This window comes from Sorex fumeus, unplaced genomic scaffold (assembly GCF_029834395.1).
Source record: "Sorex fumeus unplaced genomic scaffold, SorFum_2.1 ptg000051l, whole genome shotgun sequence".
NCBI classification, from domain to species: Eukaryota; Metazoa; Chordata; class Mammalia; order Eulipotyphla; family Soricidae; genus Sorex; species Sorex fumeus.
The window spans coordinates 40,290,825-40,316,044 of NW_026606108.1; the positions used below are offsets into that span (position 1 = coordinate 40,290,825).

At 48.3% G+C, this 25,220-nt stretch overlaps 3 protein-coding genes across 16 annotated transcripts in view; all 3 read left to right on the plus strand.

Annotated features, from left to right (window-relative positions):
* The window catches only part of LOC130033109 (protocadherin alpha-1-like), a 223,822-nt gene extending 222,112 nt beyond the window's left edge, over positions 1-1,710 (plus strand). Inside the window, 1 exon segment of the mRNA XM_056124822.1 lies at positions 1,661-1,710. The gene's annotated coding sequence lies outside the window, so the exon portion shown is untranslated.
* The window catches only part of LOC130033108 (protocadherin alpha-3-like), a 202,149-nt gene extending 200,435 nt beyond the window's left edge, over positions 1-1,714 (plus strand). The window contains 1 exon segment of the mRNA XM_056124821.1: positions 1,661-1,714. The gene's annotated coding sequence lies outside the window, so the exon portion shown is untranslated.
* Positions 1-25,220, plus strand: part of LOC130033107 (protocadherin alpha-C2) — a 243,894-nt gene that overhangs the window by 209,753 nt on the left and 8,921 nt on the right. For all 14 annotated transcript variants that reach the window (XR_008793894.1, XM_056124816.1, XM_056124813.1 and 11 more), the window contains one exon: positions 1,661-1,749. Coding sequence is in view for 13 of the 14 variants with exons in the window: in XM_056124816.1 (XP_055980791.1) it covers positions 1,661-1,749 (89 nt within the window). In the remaining variant the exon portion in view is untranslated. The remainder of the gene's footprint in view (positions 1-1,660; positions 1,750-25,220) is intronic.

Sequence of the window (25,220 nt, forward strand, 5' to 3'; positions counted from 1 at the left end):
CAGGGGAGAATAGCGCAGGGACAGAGCTACCTGAGTGGATTACCACTCACCACGTCGTTTAAATTCAAAGTAAGAAAATATTGAACTTAGAGATGGCTCCCTGGCCCCACCCTCTGCCCTGCCCACAGTGGTTCAAATTTGCTCTCACATTACCTCCTGGGTAGTAGCTCTTGAGTTTCAGTATTTGGAAGGTGAATTAATGTATGGTTTGGAAAGATTCTCTAATTTTGGTGAGGGCTTTCTTTTTCTTTCTTTCTTTCTTTCTTTTTTTTTTTTTTTAATTTTTGGGTCAGACCTAATGATGCTCAGGGGTTACTCCTGGCTCCACACTCAGGAACTACTCCTGGTGGTACTCAGGGGACCATATGGGATGATGGGCATTCAGGTGGTACTCAGGGAACCATATGGGATGCTGGGGATCGAACCCAGGTTGGCCACATACAGGGAAAAATCTTTACCCACTATACTGTCTTCTCAGGCCCCAAGAACTTTCTTCATAATATTTAGTCTTAGTGTCTTATTCCTTCTTTCATCCGAGTTTATGTATAAAATGTATATACTTCAACCTGTATTTGTGGGTAGACTGTGTGTTTGCATAAATGAATATTAATTTTCTTGCATAAATGAATAGGCTGGAGCGATAGCACAGCAGTAGGGTTTTACCTGGCGTGCGGCTGGCCCGGCCGAGCCGGGTTTGATTTCTTTGCCCCCCTCTGAGAGCCTGGCAAGCTACCAAGAGTATCTCGCCCGCATGGCAAAGCCTGGCAAGCTACCTGTGACATATTCGATATGCCAAACACAGTAACAACAAGTCTCACAATGGAGACGTTACTGGGCCTGCTCAAGCAAATCAATGAACAACGGGACGACAGTGCTACAGTGCTACAAATGAATAGGCCTCAGCCCTGGGGAATTCATGTTCTATTTCTGCTTGCTGGGAAGGGTCTCTGCAACCATGTGTCTGTCCCTGCAGCATCTGCACTGCAAAAATCAGTTCTGAGCCAGGATCTGCTTGTGGGAAAGCAGGTTCCTCCAGTCACAGGAAATGAATGAGGAAAAGGACACAAAGAGAGAGATGGGGAAAAGTGTATATGTGAATTGGACTGTCAGGCGGCTAGCAGCAAACTATTTTATTTCTTAAATTTTGTGGTTTGGGGACTACACCCAACAGAGCTTAGGGATGACTCTAGGCTTGATGCTTGCACGTCCCTCTGAGCTTGGTGTTCAGGGGTCCATGCAGGGCTGGGGATCAAATCTAGGGCCTCACACTTGCAATGCAAGTGCTCTTACCACCTGGCCTTAACCTCCAGAGCAAAATTATTTTAGTGCGGTTCCCTCCCCCTTCCTTGCTAGACTGGCTTCTGCAAATAAGTTCTCCTCTGCTTTGGCTTTAAGATGTTAAAATCAGCCCCCGTGGATTTAGTGGACACCACATGATGTTAATGAAAATCCAAATTGCCAGCAATATAAAACCTGTTTATGGCCTGAGTGGAGACAGCCACGGTGAGGGTGGGAGGGGAGGTGAATGCCCAGCAGTAACCCCTGCGGTTCCTGCTGAATGCTGAGGAGATGCATTGCCCCCAGGGGAACACCCTCTCTGGGGTGTGGGGAGCTGAACGGGTGTTTCTGGTCTAACTATTCTGGGTCTCTGTCCCCGCAGCTCTGTGCACCTGGAGGAGGCTGGCATTCTACGGGCTGGGCCAGGCGGCCCCGACCAGCAGTGGCCGACAGTCTCCAGTGCAACACCAGGTACAGAGCCAGGGTTCTGCCTTCTTGCTTGGGTTCTGCAAAGTCACCTGATGGCTTGTTTTTGTCAGACCAGTAATGCACATGACTTGTCTTTGTCTTCCTCCTCACCTGCCTATGACTTCCTTACATACAAGATTATTTTGATTTACTGCTTAGTATTTTTCAAGAGTTGAAACTGATAATGTAAGGGTGAATGTGGGTATAGGGGCTTATGTGGAAAATTCTTTTACCCAATGAGTGGGGGCCTTCCAAATACTTACCCAGCCATACAGAGAAGGGCAGGCGGCCTTAGGCAGAGATGACACTGTTAGCCAAAATGTTCTGGTTGAAGACAGTAGAAATGGACTCAGAGTCTGGAGTAAGAGAGAGATTGGGATGGGGGGAAAGGTTTCTTGTGAGTTGCGGGTTATCAGAGCCAAGCCCTGTGTCTGAGCCCTGTGACACATGGATCCGTGTCCATCCCCAGGCAGGCTTATTCCCCTGGGCAGCCACAGAGCCAGCAGGTTCTTACTCAGAGGACCGAAAGTGACAGTTCCTAACCCACATGTTCAGTTAGGAGACTCTGCAAGTTAGACAAGAACTCAGTAGCTGGGAGAACATAAGAAAGTAGTTTGAACCTATGTTTCATCACCTTATTATGCTTCCCCAGCCACTGGTACTGTGTTAGACAGTACGGCTTTGGAAGACCATCCCTGTGGCAGTTTCCAGAAAGGGACAATGATGAGCTCAGCTGAGACAATGGGGGTGTCTCCATAACCCTTTCTTAGGAGAACCTGATAATGATGGTGATAGGTTACTAATCATTAAGCCAGAATATAGCCAGACACGCTGCCACGTACTAGACATGCATGATCTCATTTATTCCTCATGAAGATATTTCAAGAGGATTATGACATCTAGTTTACACATGAGGAGTTAAAGACAGGCCGAGAAACACTGGCAATTTATAAGCAGCGAAGTGTTCAGACCTTTGTGTGTAGCTTCAGATTCAGATGCGTCTAGCATTTATATTCATAGCATGGCCAACTTGCAAGAATCTATCCAAATACAAATACATATATAACAGATGACATAAGTGTGTGAAGATATTTCCAAAAATAATCAGGTGCTTTTAAAATGATTAGGCTATCCAAGGAATGTGCAGTGAAGGCCCTGTTTCTGCTGGCAAGTCTAAGGGCTTTCATTGATTCTGATCAGCCAGCATTTGCTATTTATGAATGTCGCATAATTCAAGTAAAAGTCACGTTGGTTGAAAAAAATAACAAGTTAAAGCAATTCATTAGAGAGCTAATATTGCCAGATGGCAGTGGGGAGGAACATAAAATAAGTTCATTGACAAATGTACAACCCCAGTGCCAATGATGGAGCGAAGAAATGATGGAAGAGGAAATGGTGTTAGGTTTGCCATGTGCCTGCCATCCAGGGAGGCCTCTGGGAAGGTGAGAATGACTTAATCAGAGCAGCTCCCAGGATGGACAGACATCCCACTTTCCTCTTATTCTGGGATTTTCTTGTTCTCACAGAGGCTTTGTAGCTGAGTCTCTCAGGGAGCCGAGATGTAACTTTGCAGAATGTTCCCATCTGAGATGGAGTTGCCTGGCGTGGTATAGAGCTGTCTCCTGGACGTGGTGTCTGCTTTCAGCTCAGACCCCTCCTTCAGAGTCAGACAGGACTAGGAAGACGCCCTTGCAGAAGGCAGGGATGGAGTCTCTGTCACTCCCTTGCCTACTGACCTAGCCTCTCCTGCTGAGTGTGGCCTAATCATTCGGGCTGTGCCCGACTGGAGGGAGATGTGGGAACTGAGCCATCAGAATTCACAGAGTTCACACAGCCGGCTACTTTGCCTGTGACCTCACCATGGCCCTTCTCAGTACCCTCTGCCAGCAAGATCAAGTGGAAGATTCTCCTCTGTCCTCTGCTTTGTCCCATTGGTCTTTTAGGTTGCAGGACTCATTTGAGTTCTGCTCTTTGTGGAAGGAATATGGCATTAATGATTAAGTCTATGATTTGGAGATAGTTTGGAATTGATTTCTAATTTTAAACTTGGTTGGCGAGTCTAGACATGCTTTCTCATTGTTCCATCTGTGAACTGGGCATAATAATGATGAAGACATGCTTTTGTTATGTCTTGGGATCACACCCAACAGTACATGGGGGATAGTATGTGGTGTTGGGGATCAAATCCAGGCCAGCCACACACAAGGCAAGTGCCTTACCTTCTGTAATTTCTCTCCAGCCCAATGATGGGACTTAATCTGAATTGTCATCAGAAGAGGTTGTTGGGATTAGAAATAGAGTCCAGGGTTTAAGGCTCAAATCTTGTATGTGGCTGACCCTGGTTTGATGCCTGACTCCACATGGTCCCCCAGGCATCACAGAGTTCATCTTTCTGGAGGCCTCTATGTCTACATGGCTGGCCCGGATAATCCCCGACACCCAGAACCCCGGTGGCCTCGCATCTTTAGGTCCCACTATTGATCTGCTGACCTGATTGACTGAGAATCATTAGGAGGAGGTTCCCTGAAGACTATATGGGAGAGCTTCCTCTCACAACTCCCATAAAAGAAGAAATTATCGAATGGTATTTGATGTGCAGTATTAATAACTGTTGCATTGTCTTACTCCCTTTTTTTCTGGGGCATTTCTGTGCAGTCTTAATGGGTCTTGGCTGACATCCTGGTGACCAGCTGTCAATAGTTCTCTGCTCTACACTTGAGTCAGGCTCAGAGGTCATCCCTGACACAGGGTATCTTGACCTTTGGCTAGCTGTGGCCTCCTCCTGACCCTTCTTCTCTTCCGCACATCCTACCAGTTGGTCCTCTGGTCTTGTGCCGTGCCCGTCCCCCTTTACATGATTTCACCTGTGGACCCCCTGGAATAACCCAGTTGAGAAACCAGCTCTGTATCGTCTCTGCATCTCCACAGTCTAGTCATTCCCCCAATTCTGGAGAAGGAATGAGGGTAATTTTCTAGTTCTGTCCTCAGAAAAGGAGAAGATGTCAGAGGTGGGGTGGGTTCCAGTCTTAGGGAGCACCTGCCTTTGTGTGGTCACCGTCAGAGCTCCCGGGGAGGCCCCCCTCCACACCACCGTCAGCGCCCACACAGCAGCCAGGCCCCACTGCAGGCAAACCTCGGGCACGTGTATGTATACCTTTGGGTGTTCCCTGTTCCATCCAGGAAGGAGAGTGATGACTTGCTTTTTTCAATGAAAAAGGTTCAATTCCCACAGTCCACAAAACCTCTGACAAGCTTCCATGCACTGAAGGGGTCAGTGGAGACACAGGTCAGCAACCTGTAGTATCGGCGAGCCTGGCTTTAAGCTGGTCAGTCCTGATCACTGGCCCCTTCTCTAGCCTGCCTATGCGCAGACCCGAACCCCGGGTGCTTCCCTGGGTGGGGGAGGACCCAGAGTTGAACAGAGGGAGAGGAAGTCACCTCTGCTTTGGGGATGACATGGGGCAAAAGGTGGCATATTTAAGTTGCTCTGTTCACTCTTTCTCAGTGTGAATGCGCTGTGGTGGTTTCAATAAGTGCCCTCTGGGGACCAGTTCCTGGAAGGAACCCCAGGAGGGTAGAGGGAACAGTTCTGGCCCTGTGGGCATAGGCTACTTTGCTTGCTCCTCCAGGCGCCTCTTTCTGCTTCTCATGAGGGTCTCAGGACAACAGGACATCATTGTAGGGGTGGGAGAGACTAACCATTCTCAAGAGAGCTCAGGGATTATCAGGGCACACAGCTCTGTCCTACATGATGTCATAGCTTGTTAGGCAACCCTTAGGGGCTGGAGCAGTGAGGGGAGCAGTGAGGGGAGCAGTAAGGAGGAGGCAGCCAAGGCCATGAGGCTAAGGGGCACCTTTATAGGTGCTCCCCAAATTGCATTCCTGGGGCAGCATTCCTGTGGGTACCTGCCTGGGGTGGGCACAGCCTCAGGGTGTGCCTCTGTGAGTTGAGTATATGTGTGTGTGTGCGTGTGTGTGTGCGTGTGTGTGTGCGTGTGTTGTGTGTGCAGAGCTGCTGCTGGTGCTCTACCACTGAGACATAGCCTGGGAGCAAACCTCTTGCCCCTCATATATAATCCTACTATTTCCTCAAGTTTGAAATATTCCTGAAATCTGGTGGCTCAGAAACCATAAGTTGGACTTTTTCTTAGAACTCTGCAAAAGAGGGTGTGCTTCAGCAGAGAGAATGGCCAGATCCCTGGATCTGGGGCAGAACAATTCTGCCCCCAGTTCCTGTTCAGCGACCCAGTGGTTCACTGTCCTTGGGGCCAGTCCTGACCTCGCTGATTCCCAGTTTCTCAGTAAGATTAGAGTTAGTAGTAGTAGTTGTTACAATAATTAAATGAGGTAACACACACAATTGCAAAGCCTGAGGGTCAGTGTTTAATAAATGGTAGCACTATTTTTTGAGGGGGGGTGGGGGATGGCATATCAAGGGTTACTCCTGACTCTGTGTTCACAAGTTGCTCCATGCAGTGTTGGGGATCAAACTGGGTTCAACCACATGCAGAGCAACTGCCTTAACATGGGCACTGTCTTCCCAGTCTGTGTTAAAGAGATTTGCTAAAGTGCTTGTAGTTGTACTTCCTTGGGGGCTGCCTCCTGGTTCACCACATCGCTTTGTTCTGTAGCAAGCAGATGCTGTTCGTACACTCTGGTTTTAGTGGGGATCCCAGCTCCTCCTAATGGTAGGGAGTCGTTGACGTCTGACAAAACTCCCCATGGAGGGGTCCCCCCGAAGGCCTCATCTCGGATTCTTCCCCAGAAAGAAGTCCAGTGCTGTCAGTTTTTTGAGATCCTGTTCGGAGTGCTGCCAACACGAATTTCTCTGCTTCGTGAGTGAGCGCAGCCTCAGGCCTCACTGGGGAATTTAGAGCACGCTTGTTCCACTAACCTGCTCACCCTGGACCTCTGCTGTTGTCATGGCAATGACAGTCCCTGGAGGTGTGTGCATGTCCTTATTAGGGGGAGAAATGAGGGCAGAGATCGCTATGAGGGCAGCAGCACACACAGATGGACACCCATGCGCGTTGCGCGCGTGCACACACACACAGCAGTTATACACACAAACAGCAACCCTCCCCCCCCCCCCCCCCCACACACACACAGAGTGATTCCAGCATGGCTCAACTCCCCAGTCAACATTCTAGCTGACAGTGAGTTCTTGTCAGAGGCTCTTTTCCTTCCTGGATGTAGGTGCATCCTGTCAGTTGGAATTCTCTATGTGGCCTATGTGGAGTGGAAGAGGGAGCACGGTGGTATGGGAAAGGGTGCAAGAATTCCCCGCCATGGGACAAGCCCCCAAACTGGTCTTGGCTGGCTCCATCTATCCATGACTTGCTTCTTTCTTCTCCTTCTTGGACAAACACTCTGCACCTTCTATTTGTAATGGCCATGTAGTAAGAAACTGAGAGTCAGGGTTTCTGAAATTAAACATTTTTCTTTACTAAGTAGATCCTGAGCTAATTCTTTTCCCTGTCTCATTTGTCCTACACCTGTTCTCCCGGAATCAGTGTGCGGGCCTTTACCATCCACCTCTGTCCAGAGATATGTTCCAGTGGTATTGGGTCTGCAGAATTGGAAGGTGAAATTTCCTCCCAAACCTTCTGACATTTTTGGGAGGCTGGGGGTACCTTCCAAGCAGTGCTTGGGGGTCTGGAACCACCCTTCGTGATTCTGGACCAACTGGGTTTAATGATTAAGCATAAAGGCCTGAGGGTACCAAGGTGTGCTGGCTTTTAATTTGGGCTGGGCACATGCAAAGCGCATGCCTTGACCTCCAAGCTGTTTCCTCTCCTTCTCTGATTTCTGTGACCCTACATAGTAAGATACCATGCTCCATGGACATGTGTATGGACTCTGTTCCCATCATCACATGAGAGTCCCCTAAAAAACCTGTGACAAAGCTTGAGCCTTCTGCCAGTGAGAATGGTGCTCCCAGATATACAAGCTGGTGATGGGAGTCAGCAGGTCAGGAAGCTACCCAGGGTGGACCCCTTGGAGCCTCAGGGTGCGGCTGCATGTTTTCTTGGGAGCTGAGGGAGCCAAATGCTGTCAGCATGAAAGCTCGTTCCTGGGTTTGGTACAGAGTCTTGAAGTCCAGTGCTGTGTTTCCCGAGGTTACACATACTCTTTTCAAATGAGGAAGGAAGCCTTCATAATAGCTGATTTTTCCTGAGAGCCATGACAGCATTTTTCATGCATTCCAAACTTGACACACAAGTGAAGTGTATTTTAATCCTGTGTTTTCTCAAAGAAAATTAAGGTTCAGAATATTTAGGGGTGCCTGCCACTGACACACCTAGCGAGTGGTTTGCCAGCACCCATATGTCCCCAGCATCAAGGGACTGGTCATACACAGGTGTTTCACATGGTTCCCTCAGTTCATTATTGAATGCAGAGGCAGTGTTTGATCCTGCATCTCCCAGCACTGATGCCTGCTCCTCCCTGGCACACTATAGCCCGTTGGTCCTGCTGGGCTGGAGCAAGGTCTCTTTACAGCCTAAGGTCCAGGCTTACCTCAGGGATCTGCATTCATTCTGCTCACTGAGGTAGCAAGTCACTATAAATCTGTATCTTAGGGGCTGGAGAGATAGTATAGCAGGTAGGGCATTTGCCTTGCATTCAGCCAACCCAGGCTCAATCTTCAGCATCCCATATGGTCCCCTGAATACAGGAGTAATTCCTGAGTGCAAAGCTGGAGTAAGTCCTGAGCATTGCTGGGTGTGGCCCCACAACAAGCAAACAAAAAATTGTGTCAACACAAATTGGGGCTGGGCTCAGATGGTCGCAGCCTGGCACTGCTGGGTGTGGCCTGGTGCCCACCCTCCTCCCCCCCTACCTGCAGCACCACAACTGCCACCACCAAAACCAAAACCACCAGTTTACTGCCTTACAGTTACACAGATCAGAAGTCCAAGCCGGGTTTGATGCAAATTTAATGCAAAATCAAGGTGGGATCCCGCTCCTATGAAACAGTGAAGGTGTTTCTGATGCTGACAAGGCCCTCATGTCCACTGGCATCCCTTGACAATCTGTTGGTAACAAGTGTGGTGCTCCCCTGGGATGTGTGCCTTCTCCCCCATATATGCTTCTTTTGGGGTACTCACTTCAACCACCTGTGAAAGGCAATCCTGGCACTTTCCCCCACAGGCCTCAAGCTTCTGATCTCTGCCCACGATGGTTCCATAGCCACCCCACACGGGGTCACTTAGTTGCAACCATAGCCCCTTACTTCCAGATACCAACATCTATATGGGACCCTGCGGTTGCCATTAACCATTAACTAGGTTGATATCTTGTAATTTGGAAATCTGGAGTCCAAATGGGTTTGTGTGGGCTCTAACAGGGTGCTGAGAGGGCTGCATTCCTTCCGGAAGCCCCAGAGAAAGATCCATTCCTGGCTTTTCCCAGCTGTGGGAGGCCGTAGTCCAGTCTCTGTGTCTCTCTCCCTCTCCTGAAAGGTCCTTTGTGTGTCACGGGGCCCATATGGATAGGTCGGGGCCATCGTCTCTCAAACTCCTTAATGTAGTCACCCCTCAAGAGGCCCTCTTGATGGTGCCAATATATTGCATATATTCAGGTTCTTGTATACTCACATGCTAGGAAACAGGACCCAGCATCTGTGGGGGTGGGGTGGGGGATCTCCTTGTGTGTCACAGGGGATTCCAGGTTCCTGAAATGGCGAGGCGGGCTGAGCAGAGGCAAAGACATGCAATAGAAGGGGTGGTAAGTGTGGATTCTATTCCGAATACCTTTTGAGACTGTTGTTTTATGGAGATTAACCCTCCGAGGGATCAGGAACTAGGGTTATGCAGAATCAGATTATTCTTGGGAAAGATGGTGAGATGTTTCAGTTTCTATTTGGTGGTTTAGATGGCCAAAACATATTTGTTATTCTTTGGATTTTGCCCATGGGTGTGGTGTGTGTGTGTGTGTGTGTGTGTGTGTGTGTGTGTTGTGTTGTATTGTGTTGTGTGTTTGGGAAACACACCTAGCCATGCACAGGGCTTATTCCTGGCTCTTTACTCAGAGATCACTCCTTGAAGTGCTCAGGGACCATATGGGATGTGGGGATCAAATCTTGGTGGCCGCGTGCAAGACAAGCACCCTCCAGGCTATACTAATGCTCCAGCTCCTATCTGTATATTTAACTATATTCCTTACCTGGCTGACAGTCATCTCCCAGTCAGGAAAAACTCCTTTCCTCTTGGGGAAGCAGTGAGAACTGAAGTGAGAGGTGAGCATCCTCTTCCTGGCTTCCTAGTACCCTCAGCCTTGGGGTTTTCTTCTCTGCAGGCAGAGTTAGGGGTGTGGAGAGAGGATGGTTATGGACTCCATCACATTACTGTATTAATGGCTAAAATATTATGTTCTGTCCCCGGCTTCAGAGCATTTTTTTTAAGAGTTGGTCAGAGGATGGTAATCTCAACCAGGGCCTAGTAAACTCTTCCTATCTTGAGCCCTTTGCCTCTGAGAAATGTTTATACAACCACGGGCATACTGCTGTACAAAATAGGCATGCAGCCAAGAATTTACTGATAATAAATCTTAAGTAAATTTAATGCAAAAATTGGAAGGTTATCCCCATGAAAAAATGGGGAGATGAAATGAATAGAAACTTTCTCAAAGAAGAAATCCGAATGGCTAAAAGGCACATGAGAAAATGCTCCACATCATTAATCATCGGGAAATGCAGATCAAAACCACAATGAGATATCATTTCACATCACTGAGACTGGCCCATATCCACAAGAACAAAAGCAACCAGTGGTGGCGCGGATGTGGTGAGAAAGGGACCCTCTTTCACTTCTGGTGGGAAAGCTGACTGGTTCAGCCCTTTTGGAAAACAGTATGGACGATTCTCAAAAAATTAGAAATTGAGCTCCCATTTGACCCAGCAATACCACTCCTGGAAATATATCCCAAAAAGGCAAAAAAGTATAGTCGAAATGACATCTGCAATTGTTTGTTCATTGCAGCACTCTTTACAATAGCCATAATCTGGAAAAAACCTGAGTTCCCGAGAACAGATGACTGGTTAAAGAAACTTTGGTACATCTATACAATGGAGTGCTATATGGCTGTTAGAAAAGACGAAGTCATGAAATTTCATACAAGTGGTACTACATGGAAAGTATCATGTTAAGCAAAATGACTCAGAAAGAAAGGGATAGACATAGAAAGATTGCATTCATCTGGGGAACATAAAATAACAAAATAGGAGACTAACACCCAAGAATGGCCGAGATTAGTACCAGGAATTTCACTCCATGGCTTGGAGGTCAGCCACACATGCTAGAGGAAAAGGGAGCTCAGATAGAGAAGGGAGCACCAAATAAAGGGTGTTGGGAGGATCCTCCCAGGATGGGAGAAGCATGCTGAAAGTAGACTATAGACCAAACATGATTGTCACCCATTGCCTCTTTTGCAAACCACAACACCCAATAAGAGAGAGAGAACAAAAGGGAATGCCTTGCCACAGAGGCAGGGTGGGATGGGGGGCATGGGGGGTGGGAGGGATACTGGGATCCATGGTGATGGGAAATGGGCACTGGTGGAGGGATGGGTATTTGATCATTATATAATTGAAACTCAGGCACAAGAATTTGTGGGTCTACAACTGTACCTCGTGATGTCTCACAAATAAAAAGGTGTGTGTGTTAAAGGTGTTATCCCGTTGATCGTCGATTTGCTCGAGCGGGCCCAGTAACGTCTCCATTGGAGACTTTGTTGTTACTGTGTCTGGCATATCGAATACTCTCGGTAGCTTGCTGGGCTCTCCGAGAGGGGCGGAGGAATCGAACTCGGGTCGGCTATGTTGGCCGCTTGTAAGGCGAACGCCCTACCCGCTGTGCTATCGCTCCAGCCCAAATAAAAATTTTTAAAAAATCACTCAGAAAAAAAATATTGGAAGGTTATTTTTTTGCAACCCTCACCGTTTAAGTAGTTCATGAGGAAAGAGTCGGGTGTGGTAGGTAGTGGGAAAAGAGCACCACCCCCACCCCCACCCCCACAGCATGGGGCATATGCTACCCACCCTTCTGTATTGAGGTTAGCAGCAGGGAGAAAGGATGAAGCATTATCCAGGGGACCCTGAGGAGGAGGCAGATTCTGATAGGAGCATTGTGTGTGTTGAGGGGTGAGTTCTGAAGCGGGGGAGCGCTTTAGTTTTCCCCTCAATTACTTTTTCACTCAGCAATATGGGCAGGATTTGTTTGGAAAAATTCAAACATCTGGGTTTTGGGTTTTTTTTTTTTTTTGGTTTTGTTTTGTTGTTTTGGCCACCGCGCGCTAACCGATTGCGCCACAGCGGTAGGGCGTTTGCCTTGCACGCAGCCAACAAGGCCGATCCGAGTTCGATTCCTCCGCCCCTCTCGGAGAGCCCAGCAAGCTACCGAGAGTATCTCGCCCGCACGGCAGAGCCTGGCAAGCTACCCGTGAGGTACTCGATATGCCAAACACAGTAACAATAAGTCTCATGATGGAGACGTTACTGGGCCCGCTCGAGCAAATCGATGAACAATGGGAGGACCGTGACTGTGACCCTTTTGGCCACATCTGGCACTGCTTAGGGGTTTTCCCTGTTTTGTGCTTAAAGGCTGCTCTCTCAGCAGTGCTTCAGGGACCACGTGGTGCTGGTGGGGGGTCCAACCAGGGTCCCTTGTGTGCAAAGCATGACTTTTGAGCTCCCCCTACCACCCACCCACCCCCGCCCAAGCCCGCAATCTTTGGGAGCACAGACCCTTTTCCTACTAGCAACATGAGACATGCAGACATGGCTTTTCAATGCCTTGAGCTTCTTAGCAGTTCTGGGGGGGAATGAAGTTACCCCACAGGCTCTAGCAGTGAGGAGGACTAGGTCCCCGGCGGCTCATGTCCCAGGATGTGTCCCCCAGGCTGCCCTGAGTCTGAGTCAGTGTTCCTTTTTCTTTTATTGTATCAAACAGAAATCGATTCTGATTATTTGCCTTGGAGTGATGTTTCTGGGGAGATGAGTTCTTCAGTAAGCTCTCTCTAAACCTGGGGATTTAGACATATAAATGAATTTATTTGCTCTTTCCTCAGGAGGGTCACGCTCTGCCTCCAGGAGAGCAGCCATCTAAATGGCTGTGACTGTAAGGCTACTGGGGGAAAATCCTCACAGAACTTAACACACAGGCATGTCCTTGAACTCCAGCATTAGCCAGCAGCAGCACTGTGGCAAAATCCTCATTTACACGTGCAGGCTCTCTCTCACTTTTCTCTCTTGCTCTTTATCTCTCTCTCTCTCTCTCTCTCTCTCTTTCTCACACACACACACACACACACACGTGAAATCCTAGCATATTTTACCAAGGGTGCTTATCTTGACTTGGCTTCAGTATAAACTATGGATTGGGACATTGTAACAGTCACTCAGCATTTTCAGAGAACCTCTTTAAGGCAGCTCTGTTCTCTGTGATGGGGATATGATTCTAACACAGCCCTGTTCTCATGGCCTAGTGGAGAAACAAATATAAAAGAATAAGAGAAATACAACAGCCTGAGCTGAGGCCCATTATAGTACACACAGACACATTGGGGAAGGAAGCCGGGGCCCACTGGCCTAGGGTGTCTCCCCCTGGATATTCCCAGGGCTGAAACTGTCCCCTATATTAAATATTGACAGAGAATTGTGGAAACCCAGGAGATGGAACTGGGGACTCTTGGGGGACCAGATCCAGATTCTCTGTGACTTTCAATGCTGAGTATTGGAGCATGGTCCATAGCTGTGGACAGGGAGAGAGTTCTAGGTAAAGAGGCCAGTTCGTACAAACAGATCAAAACAAATGTGTGGGTGGGCCTGGAGCGATAGCACAGCAGGCAGGGCATTTGCCTTGTATGCGGCCGACTCGGGTTCAATTCCCAGCATCCGATATGGTCCCCCGAGCACTACCAGGAGTAATTCCTGAGTGCATGAGCCAGGAGTACCCCCAGTGCAAAGCCGGGTGTGACCCAAAAAGAAAAAAAAAAACAAAAAACAAATGTGTGGGTAACAGGCTGGAGGATGGCTGTTGGGATGAGACCAGAGAGCCCAGCTGGAGTCAGGTTGGTCAGGTCATTCCAAACACTGCCCTGGAGCTTGGAGGTTTCTTGCATGGCATGGCCCTATGCCTCGTCTGCTCTACTGAATCCTCAGAGGTCCAAGCTAATGAGTGTCTTTCCTCCAGCCAAGAACTAGTAGCTGCATGCAGAGATATGTGGGCCAAGGTGGGGAGTGCAGTTTCTGGCAGAGCACTGGCTTGGAGATGGTCTAGCTGATTCCAGCAGGCTTGTCACATGATGGACAGGGGTGCGATCCCATCACATGACATGAAGGCCCAGTTTGTTTGAATGCTATCTGCCAGCAGCAGCCCAGCCTTGCCGTGCCATGGCCCTGCACTCTGGCCCATCCAGGCTGCATTTGGGACCTGTAAGAGGCGAGGCTGTCTTGGCGGCTGCTCCGAGGGTTGAGAGAGATGGGGCTTAGCTCAGGGCAGGTTCCAAACTTTTTCATTTACATTGTTTAATAGTCAGCACTTACTGGCCAAACCCCTTACACGGTCAGTGGGCTTCAGGATGCTTGTGCTGGGTGCACAGGGCCAGTTCCCGCCACCTTCCCACGGGGTTCTGACACAGCACCTCCATCTTCAATCCTGCAGCGCAGGGATCCTGCTGCTTGTCTCGAAATGGTGGTTGAGGGCTGAGAAGTGACACAGCAACCCAGAGCCTGGGACTGCTGCCAAATCTGAAGAGGCACAGATTGTACCAAAGCGAAGAGAAAAGTGGAGGCACAAAGTTTGCAGGCCCACGGGGAGCCAGAAGCAGGACTGTTGGGAAGCCAGTTCTGCCTGGCAGGTGCAGGTGGGGCAGCTGTGAGAACCTGCCCGAGTGTCGCTGGTGGGGCCGAAGGAGGAGCTGAACAGATGCAGACACAAGGGCTGACCAAGGTGGTGCCATGAGCCAACACCAAGCTGGGCACTGATTGGCTACTTCCATGTCGTCTCCATCTGGAAGTTTCTCATCATTTGGGGAGAGAAGGTGGGAACCATAGTGCTTAGGCTAATCATGACTCTGCTCTCAGCAGGGCTGGGGGGGGGGGGGCAGATGAAACCAGAAAGCAAACCAAGACCTCTTGTGTGCGAAGCATGTGCTCCAGCCCTCTCAGCTATCTCCCTGGCCCCTTGATGTTTTAACGAGTGGCCTGAATTTGCAGGGGAGGAGGCTGGGCCACACCCAGCTGTGCTTAGGGTTTATTCCCTGGCCCTTTGCTCAGGAGTCATTCCTGGTGGGACTCAGTGGACCATATGAGATGCCGGGGATTGAACCCAAGTTGGGTGCATGCCCCACAAGCACCCTACCCACTGTGCTATCTCTCTGGCCTCTCACCGTGGCTTTGTTCTGTTTCCCTGGTCTGTAAGTGGTGGTGATCATTATTTCCTGTATTTGTATGGAGAAATGTTGTTTGTATGGAGAATTCAGATCCTTTGCTCCTTCTTAAATTCAGGTTATGTTGTTGTACAAGGTCTTTATTTTTAATATTAGTGCCTTACTAAATGTATGACTTTCAAATACCTTATCCTATCCAGTAGGCTGCTTTTTCTTTGTGATGATGGTTTCTTTCTGTTTTAAGCTAGTTTTTGAATTTGCAGCTGATTAAGCAGGTAGTGGCTGGGTTCGTCCCATGTGTGTGTGATTTATTTTCATTATAAAAGGACAGACAAAATAACAAGTTAAATGTGTACAGAACTAAAATAAAATTAGAACAGCCACACTCTCTATGTCAGGTCACATTCCCTAGATGTAACTAACCACAACTGTCAGCTTAATGTGCATCCCCTAGGGCTTTAATAAGTATAAGATTTAGAAGAGGTATGATAAAAGAAAATACATATATATATATAATTACATTGTTGATGTAAATTTTAAACAATACCACATCATTTGCATGAAAACAGTCAAGTCTCCCTCAATTTTAGTGAGGCACCCTCCAGATGTTCCTTGTAATCCATAAACTACACATATATATTTTGTTTGTTTTGATCTGGGGCCATACCTGATGTAAGTTCCACTGGACTTACACTGACCTTGGCTCTGAACTCAGGGGTCATTGCTCTCAGTGCACAATATAGGGTTCCAGGAAGTAACCAGGGTCAGCCAGCCACCTGCCAGGCCCCTCCCCACTGTACTATCTCTCCATTCCCCATAAACTATATTCTTAGAGCAGTCTTCATGCGCTCCTGTCCCATAGCCTCTTCTGGTGATACCTAGTGTTGGATGCTACCTTGGCTGTAAAGGGGGATCCTATATTGACATGCTGTCACCCAGAAGCCCATTAGTTGACACTAAATTGACTGCCAGCTATTTTTCAAATTAATGTGTTTGTGTAGCAGAAGGGAAATGGGGTTTGTTGCCGGAAATCAAGCCCAGGACCTCACACATTCATGTAATATTTTGTTTTTGGGGAGCCACAGCTCAGTCACTGCCAGTGGCACATGGGGCATCAGTGGGTGCCGGGAACAAAACCCAGCCTCTGCATGCAAGGCATGCATAGTCCAACTCACAGAGCAATCACAGATTGATTTTTAATCACTTAGTTAATGTGATTTTTTTCTGTTTACCTTAGAACATTGGCTATCTAAAAGCAACACAGGATAGCATTCTTAGTATAAAAGGCCCTCCCGTTGATCGTCGATTTGCTCGAGCGGGCCCAGTAACGTCTCCATTGGAGACTTTGTTGTTACTGTGTCTGGCATATCGAATACTCTCGGTAGCTTGCCGGGCTCTCCGAGAGGGGCGGAGAAATCGAACTCGGGTGGGCCATGTTGGCCGCTTGTAAGGCGAACGCCCTACCCGCTGTGCTATCATGGGCTGGAGCGATAGCACAGCGGGTAGGGCGTTCGCCTTACAAGCGGCCAACATGGCCGACCCGAGTTCGATTCCTCCGCCCCTCTCGGAGAGCCCGGCAAGCTACCGAGAGTATTCGATATGCCAGACACAGTAACAACAAAGTCTCCAATGGAGACGTTATAGTATAGTATTCTTAGTATAAATTAGCATAAATTGATTTTATTATCTCTTTATTTTTTGTTTGGGCCGCATCAGGCTGTAATCAGGGCCTCCTGATTCTGTGCTCAGGATCACTCTTGGTGGGCTTTGGGGACCATATGGGGTGCCAGGGATTGAATCCAGATCAGCTGTATGCCAGGCTATATTCTTTGGCCCCAATATATAAACCATTTATAAAATGTTTTCTTTTAGGCACCATGGTTAGCGATACTACAGGGTTTCATGCCCAAGAGCTGGCACCGTGCTCCCCTAGCCTCGTGCCACCCCCAAAACCCTCTCCTCCCCCTCTCCCATAAGCTTCTTATTAAAGACCAGTTCTTGACTTCTATTGATTTGGGGCATTTGGGCTGGAGCGATATCTAAAATCTCAGGGCTAGGACGAAGGAGATGTTACTGGTGCCTGCTTGAGGAAATCGATGAACAATAGGAAGACAGTGATACAGTGACAGTGGGCTGGGAGTTTGCCTTGCACACAGCTGACATGGCCGACCCGAGTTGGATTCCTCTGCCCCTCTCGAAGAGCCTGGCAAGCTACTGAGAGTGTTTTGCCTGCACGGCAAAGCCTGGCAAGCTACCCATGTCGTATTCGATATGCCAAACACAGTAACAAGGCTCAAAATGTTACTGGGTCCACTTGAGCAAATCGATGAACAATGGGAAGATAGTGACAGTGACAGTTATCCTCCTACTGTGTTTCTCTATATCCCATATATGAGGAAGATCTTTGTGTATGTGTCCCTTTCCTAACTTTACTCAGCATGATACTCTCCAGATTCATCCACACAGCAACAAATTATGATTTCATCTTTTCTTATAACTGAGTAGTAGTCCATTGTGTACCATGATGTCTTTATCCAGTCATCTGTTTTGGGATATGTGGGTTTCTATATTTTGCCTATTGTGAATAGTGCTGCAAAGGAGAACAAATGTCTTGTAAATATATATATTTTTTGTTTTATTGATCCATGCCCAGAGGGCTTACTTCTGGCTCTATGCTCAGGGACCATATGGGGTTATGGAATTGAACCTGGGATGGCCGCATGCAAGGCAAGTGCCTTATCTATTGTACTACTGTTCTGACCCTATAGTACACATTCTTCTTTTTCTTTAAAAAATTATTTTAAAAAATTGAATCACAGTGAGATGCACAGTTACAATTTGTTCATGATCCCTTTCTCTCTCTCTTTCTCCCCTCCCCTTTCTTCTCCTCTCTCTCCCCCACCCCTTTTAGGGCATTATGGTTTTGCAATACAGATACCGAAAGGTTTATCATATATATCCCTTTACATACTTTCAACACTCAGTTCTATCCAGAGTGATAATTTCTAACTATTATTGTCATACTGGTCCCTAGAACAGACAACTGGATAAAGAAACTATGGTACATCTACACAATGGAATACTACGCAACTTTTAGGAAAAATGAAGTCATAAAATTTGATTATAAATGGATGGACATGGAAAGTACATGCTGAGTGAAATGAGTCAGAGGAGAGGGACAGATGTAGAAATGACTGCATTCATCTACAGGGGCCAGGAGTACTGGCCAATGGTTAGAAGATCCCACAAGTGTGTGTGGGGTGGAGGCTAGTTTAGGATAGTGCAGTACACATTGTTATATGTATATTCTACATATTCCTGCCTGTATGTAGAATAGATTAAGCTGGGTTATAGGGTATGAACACATCAAACTGTAATTCTCTTATCTGGGGGTTGCACTTGCTTGTTATGACTTTCCTCAGGACCTTCCTCCACTCCCCAGCTGTTTGTCACTTAACCCTGTGCTAAATCAAGGGATTTAGCCCCCTGGGTTGAGGATACAGAGGCCCCAAAGGAGATAATTTACTTGTGAATAAGAATAATAATAGCCTGCATTAAGTCACATTTTGTGTTGTTAAGGCTGATATTACTACTTCCTTTAATCTGTATTAATCTGTAATATGTACCCCACCCTATATACACCCTGAGAGGGTGTAATCATACCCATTTGCTTTGGAAACTGAGCTACCAAACGTTAAGGTTACCAAGGGTTAAGGCCCCACATCTGTTTTGTTAGGCAAAACAAGTTCCTGCGCAGCCCCCCACCCATATTATCCCCCACCCCCCCGGGCCTCCTTCTAGGAAATGGTGAGGCCAGATCTGAAGTTGGTTTAACTTCTGAGGTGTGCACCTAAGCATAGCTATACTCTCTGTCTCTCTCTCTCTCTCTCTCAAGCTGGATGCTCCTTTTATGACAGAGTTCATCTACTTTATTCCTTAAGACAAAGTTGCCTTTTATAAAAAAAAAAAAAAGCAAGCAAGCAATTTTGCCTTTTCCTACACTAGGAGTCTCTTGAGACCGGGTAGGAAGCCTGCACTAGCCCTGATTCATAGCACCCTGCCTACAGCATTGTAAATGAGAAGTCAATTTAGTGGAATGAATGTCAGTGTTTCTGGGAGACAGCTGCAGCCCATGCCACAGGTGGCATAGTGGAAACAGCAGAGGGCAGAGTGGCACAGCAGAGCCCTGGCTTCACTGCCTGCCTCAGAGGACCCTGGAGAAAGGCTTCCAGCCTAGCAACCACATCTAAGCAGAAAACCTCCCAACTTGTTTTCTTTAAGGCCCTGGGAGGGGTAGAGCCCATGGGGGAGGACCCCAGGAAGAGAGTTCCTGGAAGTCCTTCAACCAGAATAAACAGGTTGGGAGCCGAGGGGGTGGGAGGAGAAGGGGGGTGTCAGAGGACTACCCCAGAGTAACCACAAACATGATGGACAGCGGCTCCCCTCTTGTCCCAGTTCTACACGTTTCACTGGGATCTGTGATTTCTGAGCTCAATCTTTAGTGCTCACAGTTCCATTAGACGGATATTTTTATCTTTGCTTTACCTATAATAGAATGGGAGCCGAGGGGCCAAGAGACTAACTCCAGAGTGCTCACCTCTCTTTGCCTCCCAAATTTTTTCTTTTCTTTCTTTCTTTTTGCTTTTTGTGTCACACTCAATGATGCTCAGGGGTTACTCCTAGCTCTGCACTCAGAAATTACTCCTGGTGGTGCTGGGGGGTCATATGGGGATGCCAGGGATGCCAGTTGGCCACGTGCAAGGCAAACACCCTACCCACTGTGCTATCACTCCAGCCCCACAAACTTGTTTTAAACATGGTGTTACCCCAGGATGTAAGGAAAAGGGGAAATGCTCCTCTGGATCCTATCCCGAGGCCTCAGTGACCAGGAGAAAACCACACAGCCTGGGGCTCATAGAAACAAAACATGTATTTTAGTAGCTGACTGTGGTGAGCCTGGAAGATTTGAGACCATTCTGGGTTCACAGCACATGACGTCTTTATGTTCTTAACCTAGAAATGGCGAAGTTATTTTGGGCACAAAGCAAGAGCTGTGGCTTTAAAAATATGCCACTGTATTTATCTCTTCCGCTCTAAGATTACTGAAAATTAGCCCAGCTGTGGCCGGAGGCACCAGATACCCACAGAATCTTCCCAATCACTGAGCCCACTCCTTGCGGTGCTGTCTGGTGGCCTTTCCTGTCCCCAGGCCTCGGTCACACACTGTCCCCATCCCATTCTGGGGCTCACCATGCTGGTGTGTGAGTCCAGCTTTCCTCCGCTCCTCTCTCCCCCACTCCCCAAGATTTCATAAGTGAAAAAATAGCAGCTCTGCTATTAATATGGGAGCAGTGTGAAAACAACACGTGTGCGTCAGGCCAAAGCACTGTGCCACTGCACAGATACCCTTTTTATTCATACTACATCCAATATAATGCTCGGTGTTCCTTAAAACAGATGAATGTTCTGCCGATTTTGTGTTTCCGCTTTGTCCTGGCATTGTTAGCTCAGTTGTGGGGCCTCCTACCACCTGTGAGGCCTCTGCTCGAGGAATGTGATGTGATGAGCACTGCTAGAAGCACCTTGGATTCACAACATGATTTATTTTGAATTTTTAATCCTTGTGCACTCAGAAATCTTTAACTGTGGATTTTTTTTTTTTTTAGGGTTGCCAGAAACCCACATTATATGATCCCAAATGGGGTCGTGATCCAGTGTAAGCAGCCAGGCTTTGTAGAACGCTATTAGAGAAAATGAAGCATAATTACATTTAATTCTATAACAACTGTATGAGTTGGGTGATATTACCTCCTTTACAGATGAGAACTGAGGCCCAGTGATATCGCTAAACGCCACGTAATTTATCTGGTGCAGCCAGCTTTAAATTCAGTGTCCTGAGTATAGAATCTTGAGATCTTACAGAAAACAATGTATTTTGACGTTCTCCTGTTTCCACGAGAAGCGGCGGGGAGGGGCTGGGAATGCCGGGCCAGATGGGGTCAGCTTTCTGATGCTCTCTGATCCGGAACAGGATTTGGATTTCAGACCACCGTTGGGGGATGGGGTGGGTTGTCGGCTGCAACAACACCACCGCTGCCAGGGCTTAACTTCGCCCAATTCATAAAGGATGTGCGGAGGGAAGCGGGGCGGGGCTTCAACTAGCGCCACTGAACCCACTGATGGGGGCGGGGAGCAGCCCAGCTCTTGCAAACGGTCCCTCAATGGGGCTGGGCTGGTTTCTGCCTCTCACTCCATCCCGTCCCCCCCGCCCCCCAAATCGTTCAATCAAAATCACTGTTGCTTGAAAGGCTGGCTTGGTTGCTTCGCCGGGAGGGTGCAGCAGCAGCAGCGGCAGAGCCAGCAAGCGGGCTGGTCCAGGGCGCTGACTGGGCCGGAAACGGCTGCAATCACTTAATGGCCTGCACCCGCTGCACTGACCCGGCCGAGCGCGCTGCGTGGGCAGGCTCCTGAGTGCCGTCTGGCGGGAGAAGCCGTGGCTTTAATCAAAATGATGGGTTTTCTGAAAGCTCTTTATTAACCTCAGCGCCCAAATCCCAGAGCTGGTAACAAAGGGATGAATGGGGCGCAGAGGGGGGAGGAGCTGAAAGCTCCAGCTGCGATTTTCTGCGGCTCGCTTGCTCCCACCTCCACACCTCCCCCACCTCCATTCCTATGAGCGGCTCCAGAACAGTCTGCTGCATTTATGCAAAGCTCAGGGTTTTCAAGGCCCTTCCTTCCTATACTGGATGTGGGCTCAGGGCTGGAACACACACACACACACACACACACACACACACACACACACACACACACACACACCGGGGAGCCAGAGGGAGAGTGCACACACACACACACACACACACACACACACACACACACACACACACACACACACACCGGGGAGCCAGAGGGAGAGTGCACCCGGGTTAAGGAGTTTGCCTTGCACGCTGCTAGCCCCAGTTGATCCCTGGCACCACTAGAGGCTAGCCCTGGAGTTTGCCTACAGTAGTTGCAGAGCTCGGGTTGGCTTCACCAGCTAGTGGATGTCTCACACAGAAGGCAGGCACTCAGCGACCCCAAACTCTTGCTTGCTTTATTTCATTTCCGTAATTCTTATTATTTTTTCAATGGCCCACATTGCATTATATAAATTTCTTTTTTTTAATCTTCAGTAATAATCATTCTATAACTGGCTGAGAGAATGCAGTGTTTTAAAGGGGGCGGGGTTGCCCAGATTAACCTTGGCCCCAGAGTACAGGGAGAAGACAGAATAGAGCTGAGGGGGAGCAGAGACAGGTGAGAAGCAGCTGGGGCCAGGTCAAGAGTCCGTGTAGGTGGTGGTAGGGAATGACAAAGCCACATCTCCAAACCACAGAGGCAACAACACTGAAGTCAACAGGCCCAAACTTAACAAATGAACTTAGAAAGGTGCCTGTCAAGAGGGCAGTATGTGGGGAGGAAGATGGGGCCATATGGGAGGGAACTGGGAACACTGGTGCAGGGAAGTTGACACCACAGTATTGTATGTCTAAAACTCCGCTATGAATAAATCACAGCATTGTTTTTTATAAAAAGAAAAGATGTTTTTAAAAATCATTCTGACAGTTGTGAGGTGATATTTCATGGTAGTTAATATGCATTTCTCTAATTATAAGTAATAGACATCTTTTTTAAGTGGGGGGGGAGGCAGAAGGGAGCAACACCCTTTCCCTCCCAGGGAGGCATGGCACCATAGTTTAATGCATGGTCCGCAGGCTGCCAGGCTCTGGATTAAGTCCTTTTACCTCTGGAGTCATGGCTGTGCCAGAGAGCCGCTTGTGGGGGGGCAACTCGTGACCTCGGTAGGGCCTGAAAGATGAGCTGGTAACCATCCCCCTTCCCATGAGACTGCAGTTGCCCCATCTCATACCTGGCTTTCCAATAAGCTCTGAGGCAGTGGCCACCTTGCTGCGGGGGGGGGGGGGGGGGGGGGGGAAGCGGAAGGGAGCAACACCCTTTCCCTCTCAGGGAGGCATGGCAATGTAGTTTAACGCATGGTCCATACACTTTTCTGCCGGAAAGCGTCCTGGAGTGTGGCGGCGGCTGGGTAGTGGAGGTAGTGTTCGTAGTGTCTGCCAGTGGGGTATTTATCTGGTCCCAGTAGGGGTAGGGTGGGTCTTCTGTGCGCAGTCCGATCCCTGGGTGGTTGGTGGAAGCAGACAGGGCAGGGTAGGGTGGGGCTCCTGATTAGAATCCCTTTGTCACCTGTGGTTGGTGGGAGCAAGCAGAGAATCTCTGTCCCTGGGTCCACCGAGCCTGGACTCCAAGGTCTCAGAGAGTTCCGCTTATCTTGTTCTGTGGGTCTTCAGTCCTGCGTGAGTCTTGGCCGGAGCTGCCACGCGGGTCCAGAAAGCGTCCTGGAGTGTGGCGGCGGCTGGGTAGTGGAGGTAGATGCCACATTTGAATAGATGTGGCTCACTGCCGGCAGTTTCTATCTTCCTTGTCTGTTGGGTAACATTGCTTTGTCCTTCAAGAAGCTTAGGTTTTATCTGGTTACACCCACCTCAGTGCTCCTGAAGCACTTCCACTTCCATTGTGTTTATCTGTAAACAGTCTTCCCTTTGCTCTCCCACCCCGTTAATCAGTTTTCCCCTTAATCAGACTTTGTTAATTTGTAAGATCAGTTTCCCAGAAATCTATGATTTTATATGTATGAGTGAAATATTGCCTTTCTCCTCTCCTTATGCCTTATGAACAGTTTACCTTAAAGTAATATCCTTTTGTATAGATACAGAAAGACCGTTAACATTATGCTTTGTAACTTAGGATTTGATTGGTCTTGAATATTATTCACTCCCGGGCATCTTTCTCGACTTAAGCCTCAGTTGCCCTTAGTTCCTAACACCCCAAAAGCAGGGTCCCGACGAGGGACTGAATGGACCCAGGGCAAGCAGTGAGCTACCCTGGCAGCAAAATGGGCCAGGCCAAAGTGCCACGATTCTTAACTATAAGTTAAGAGTTTGATCATAGACAAATGCTGTCATGATCCAAAGGTAACGACAAGACTAGGATCCTGCTAGGGGTGGGAAAGACTATTTGGCCTGAGCACCGTAGTCTGAGATCGAGATGGCCCTAGGAGAGCAATTCTATAAGTTTAAGATATTTCTTACTGTATCCATACAAAATGATTTATATTATATTCTTATATGCTTGTCAGACAAGGAGAGGAGAGGCACGCCCATGGGATTCTGCTCTAGGGTGGGTCCTCCTGCTAAGGAAGGATCTGTCCTAGGAGCGGTCTTCCCTGAGGCTAAGATTTCTACCCCTGTTGATCTCCACCCCTATTGATTGTGACCACACCTATGTGTATTGGTTCCCCCAATTCCTCATGGAGAGAGGATTTAACTGTACTGTAGGAGTGGGGCAGGGGGCAGGAGGAGAAGGAAGAAGAGAGTTCAGAGAGGGGCAGGAGAAGGAAGAAGAGAGTTCAGAGAGGGGCAGAAGGAAGAAGCAGAAGTTCAGAGAGGATCAGAAGGAAGAGGAGGATGAAGGGGGATGGGGAAGGAGAATGAAGTAGCATGGGAGCAGAGACAGGAGAGACGAGGAGAAACAGAGAGAGATGGGAGCAGAGAGAGAGAAGGAGAGACAGAAGGAGAGATGAGGAGAGAATCAGAATAAACTACGACTAATACCTATCAGCCTGGCCCTCGTTCCTTCCTCCGCCTGACCATCGCCATCGACCTCTCCGGGGTGGGAGAAGGGTGAGACTACCGAACGCGGGTGGCGGGAGAGATAGAGCCGCCGCCGTGTGGGTGCCGTGAGTTGTGTGAGTTTACACAGTTGTCTATGCACCAACATCTCATTATGATGAAAGAGAAATTGAGAAGTTCTACACGGAGCTGGAGAAGTTCTATAAAGAAGACCACACCTTCTACAAGATCATTGTGGGTGATTTGAATGCCAAGATAGGACCGAGAAGATCAGCTGAAGAACTTCACATGGCCTAGAATGGAAAGAACAGGGTGAGAGACTGTCTGAGTTCATCATGTCGACCAAGACCATCCATGGTAACTCACAGTTCCAGAAGGCAGAATCTAAACGTTGGA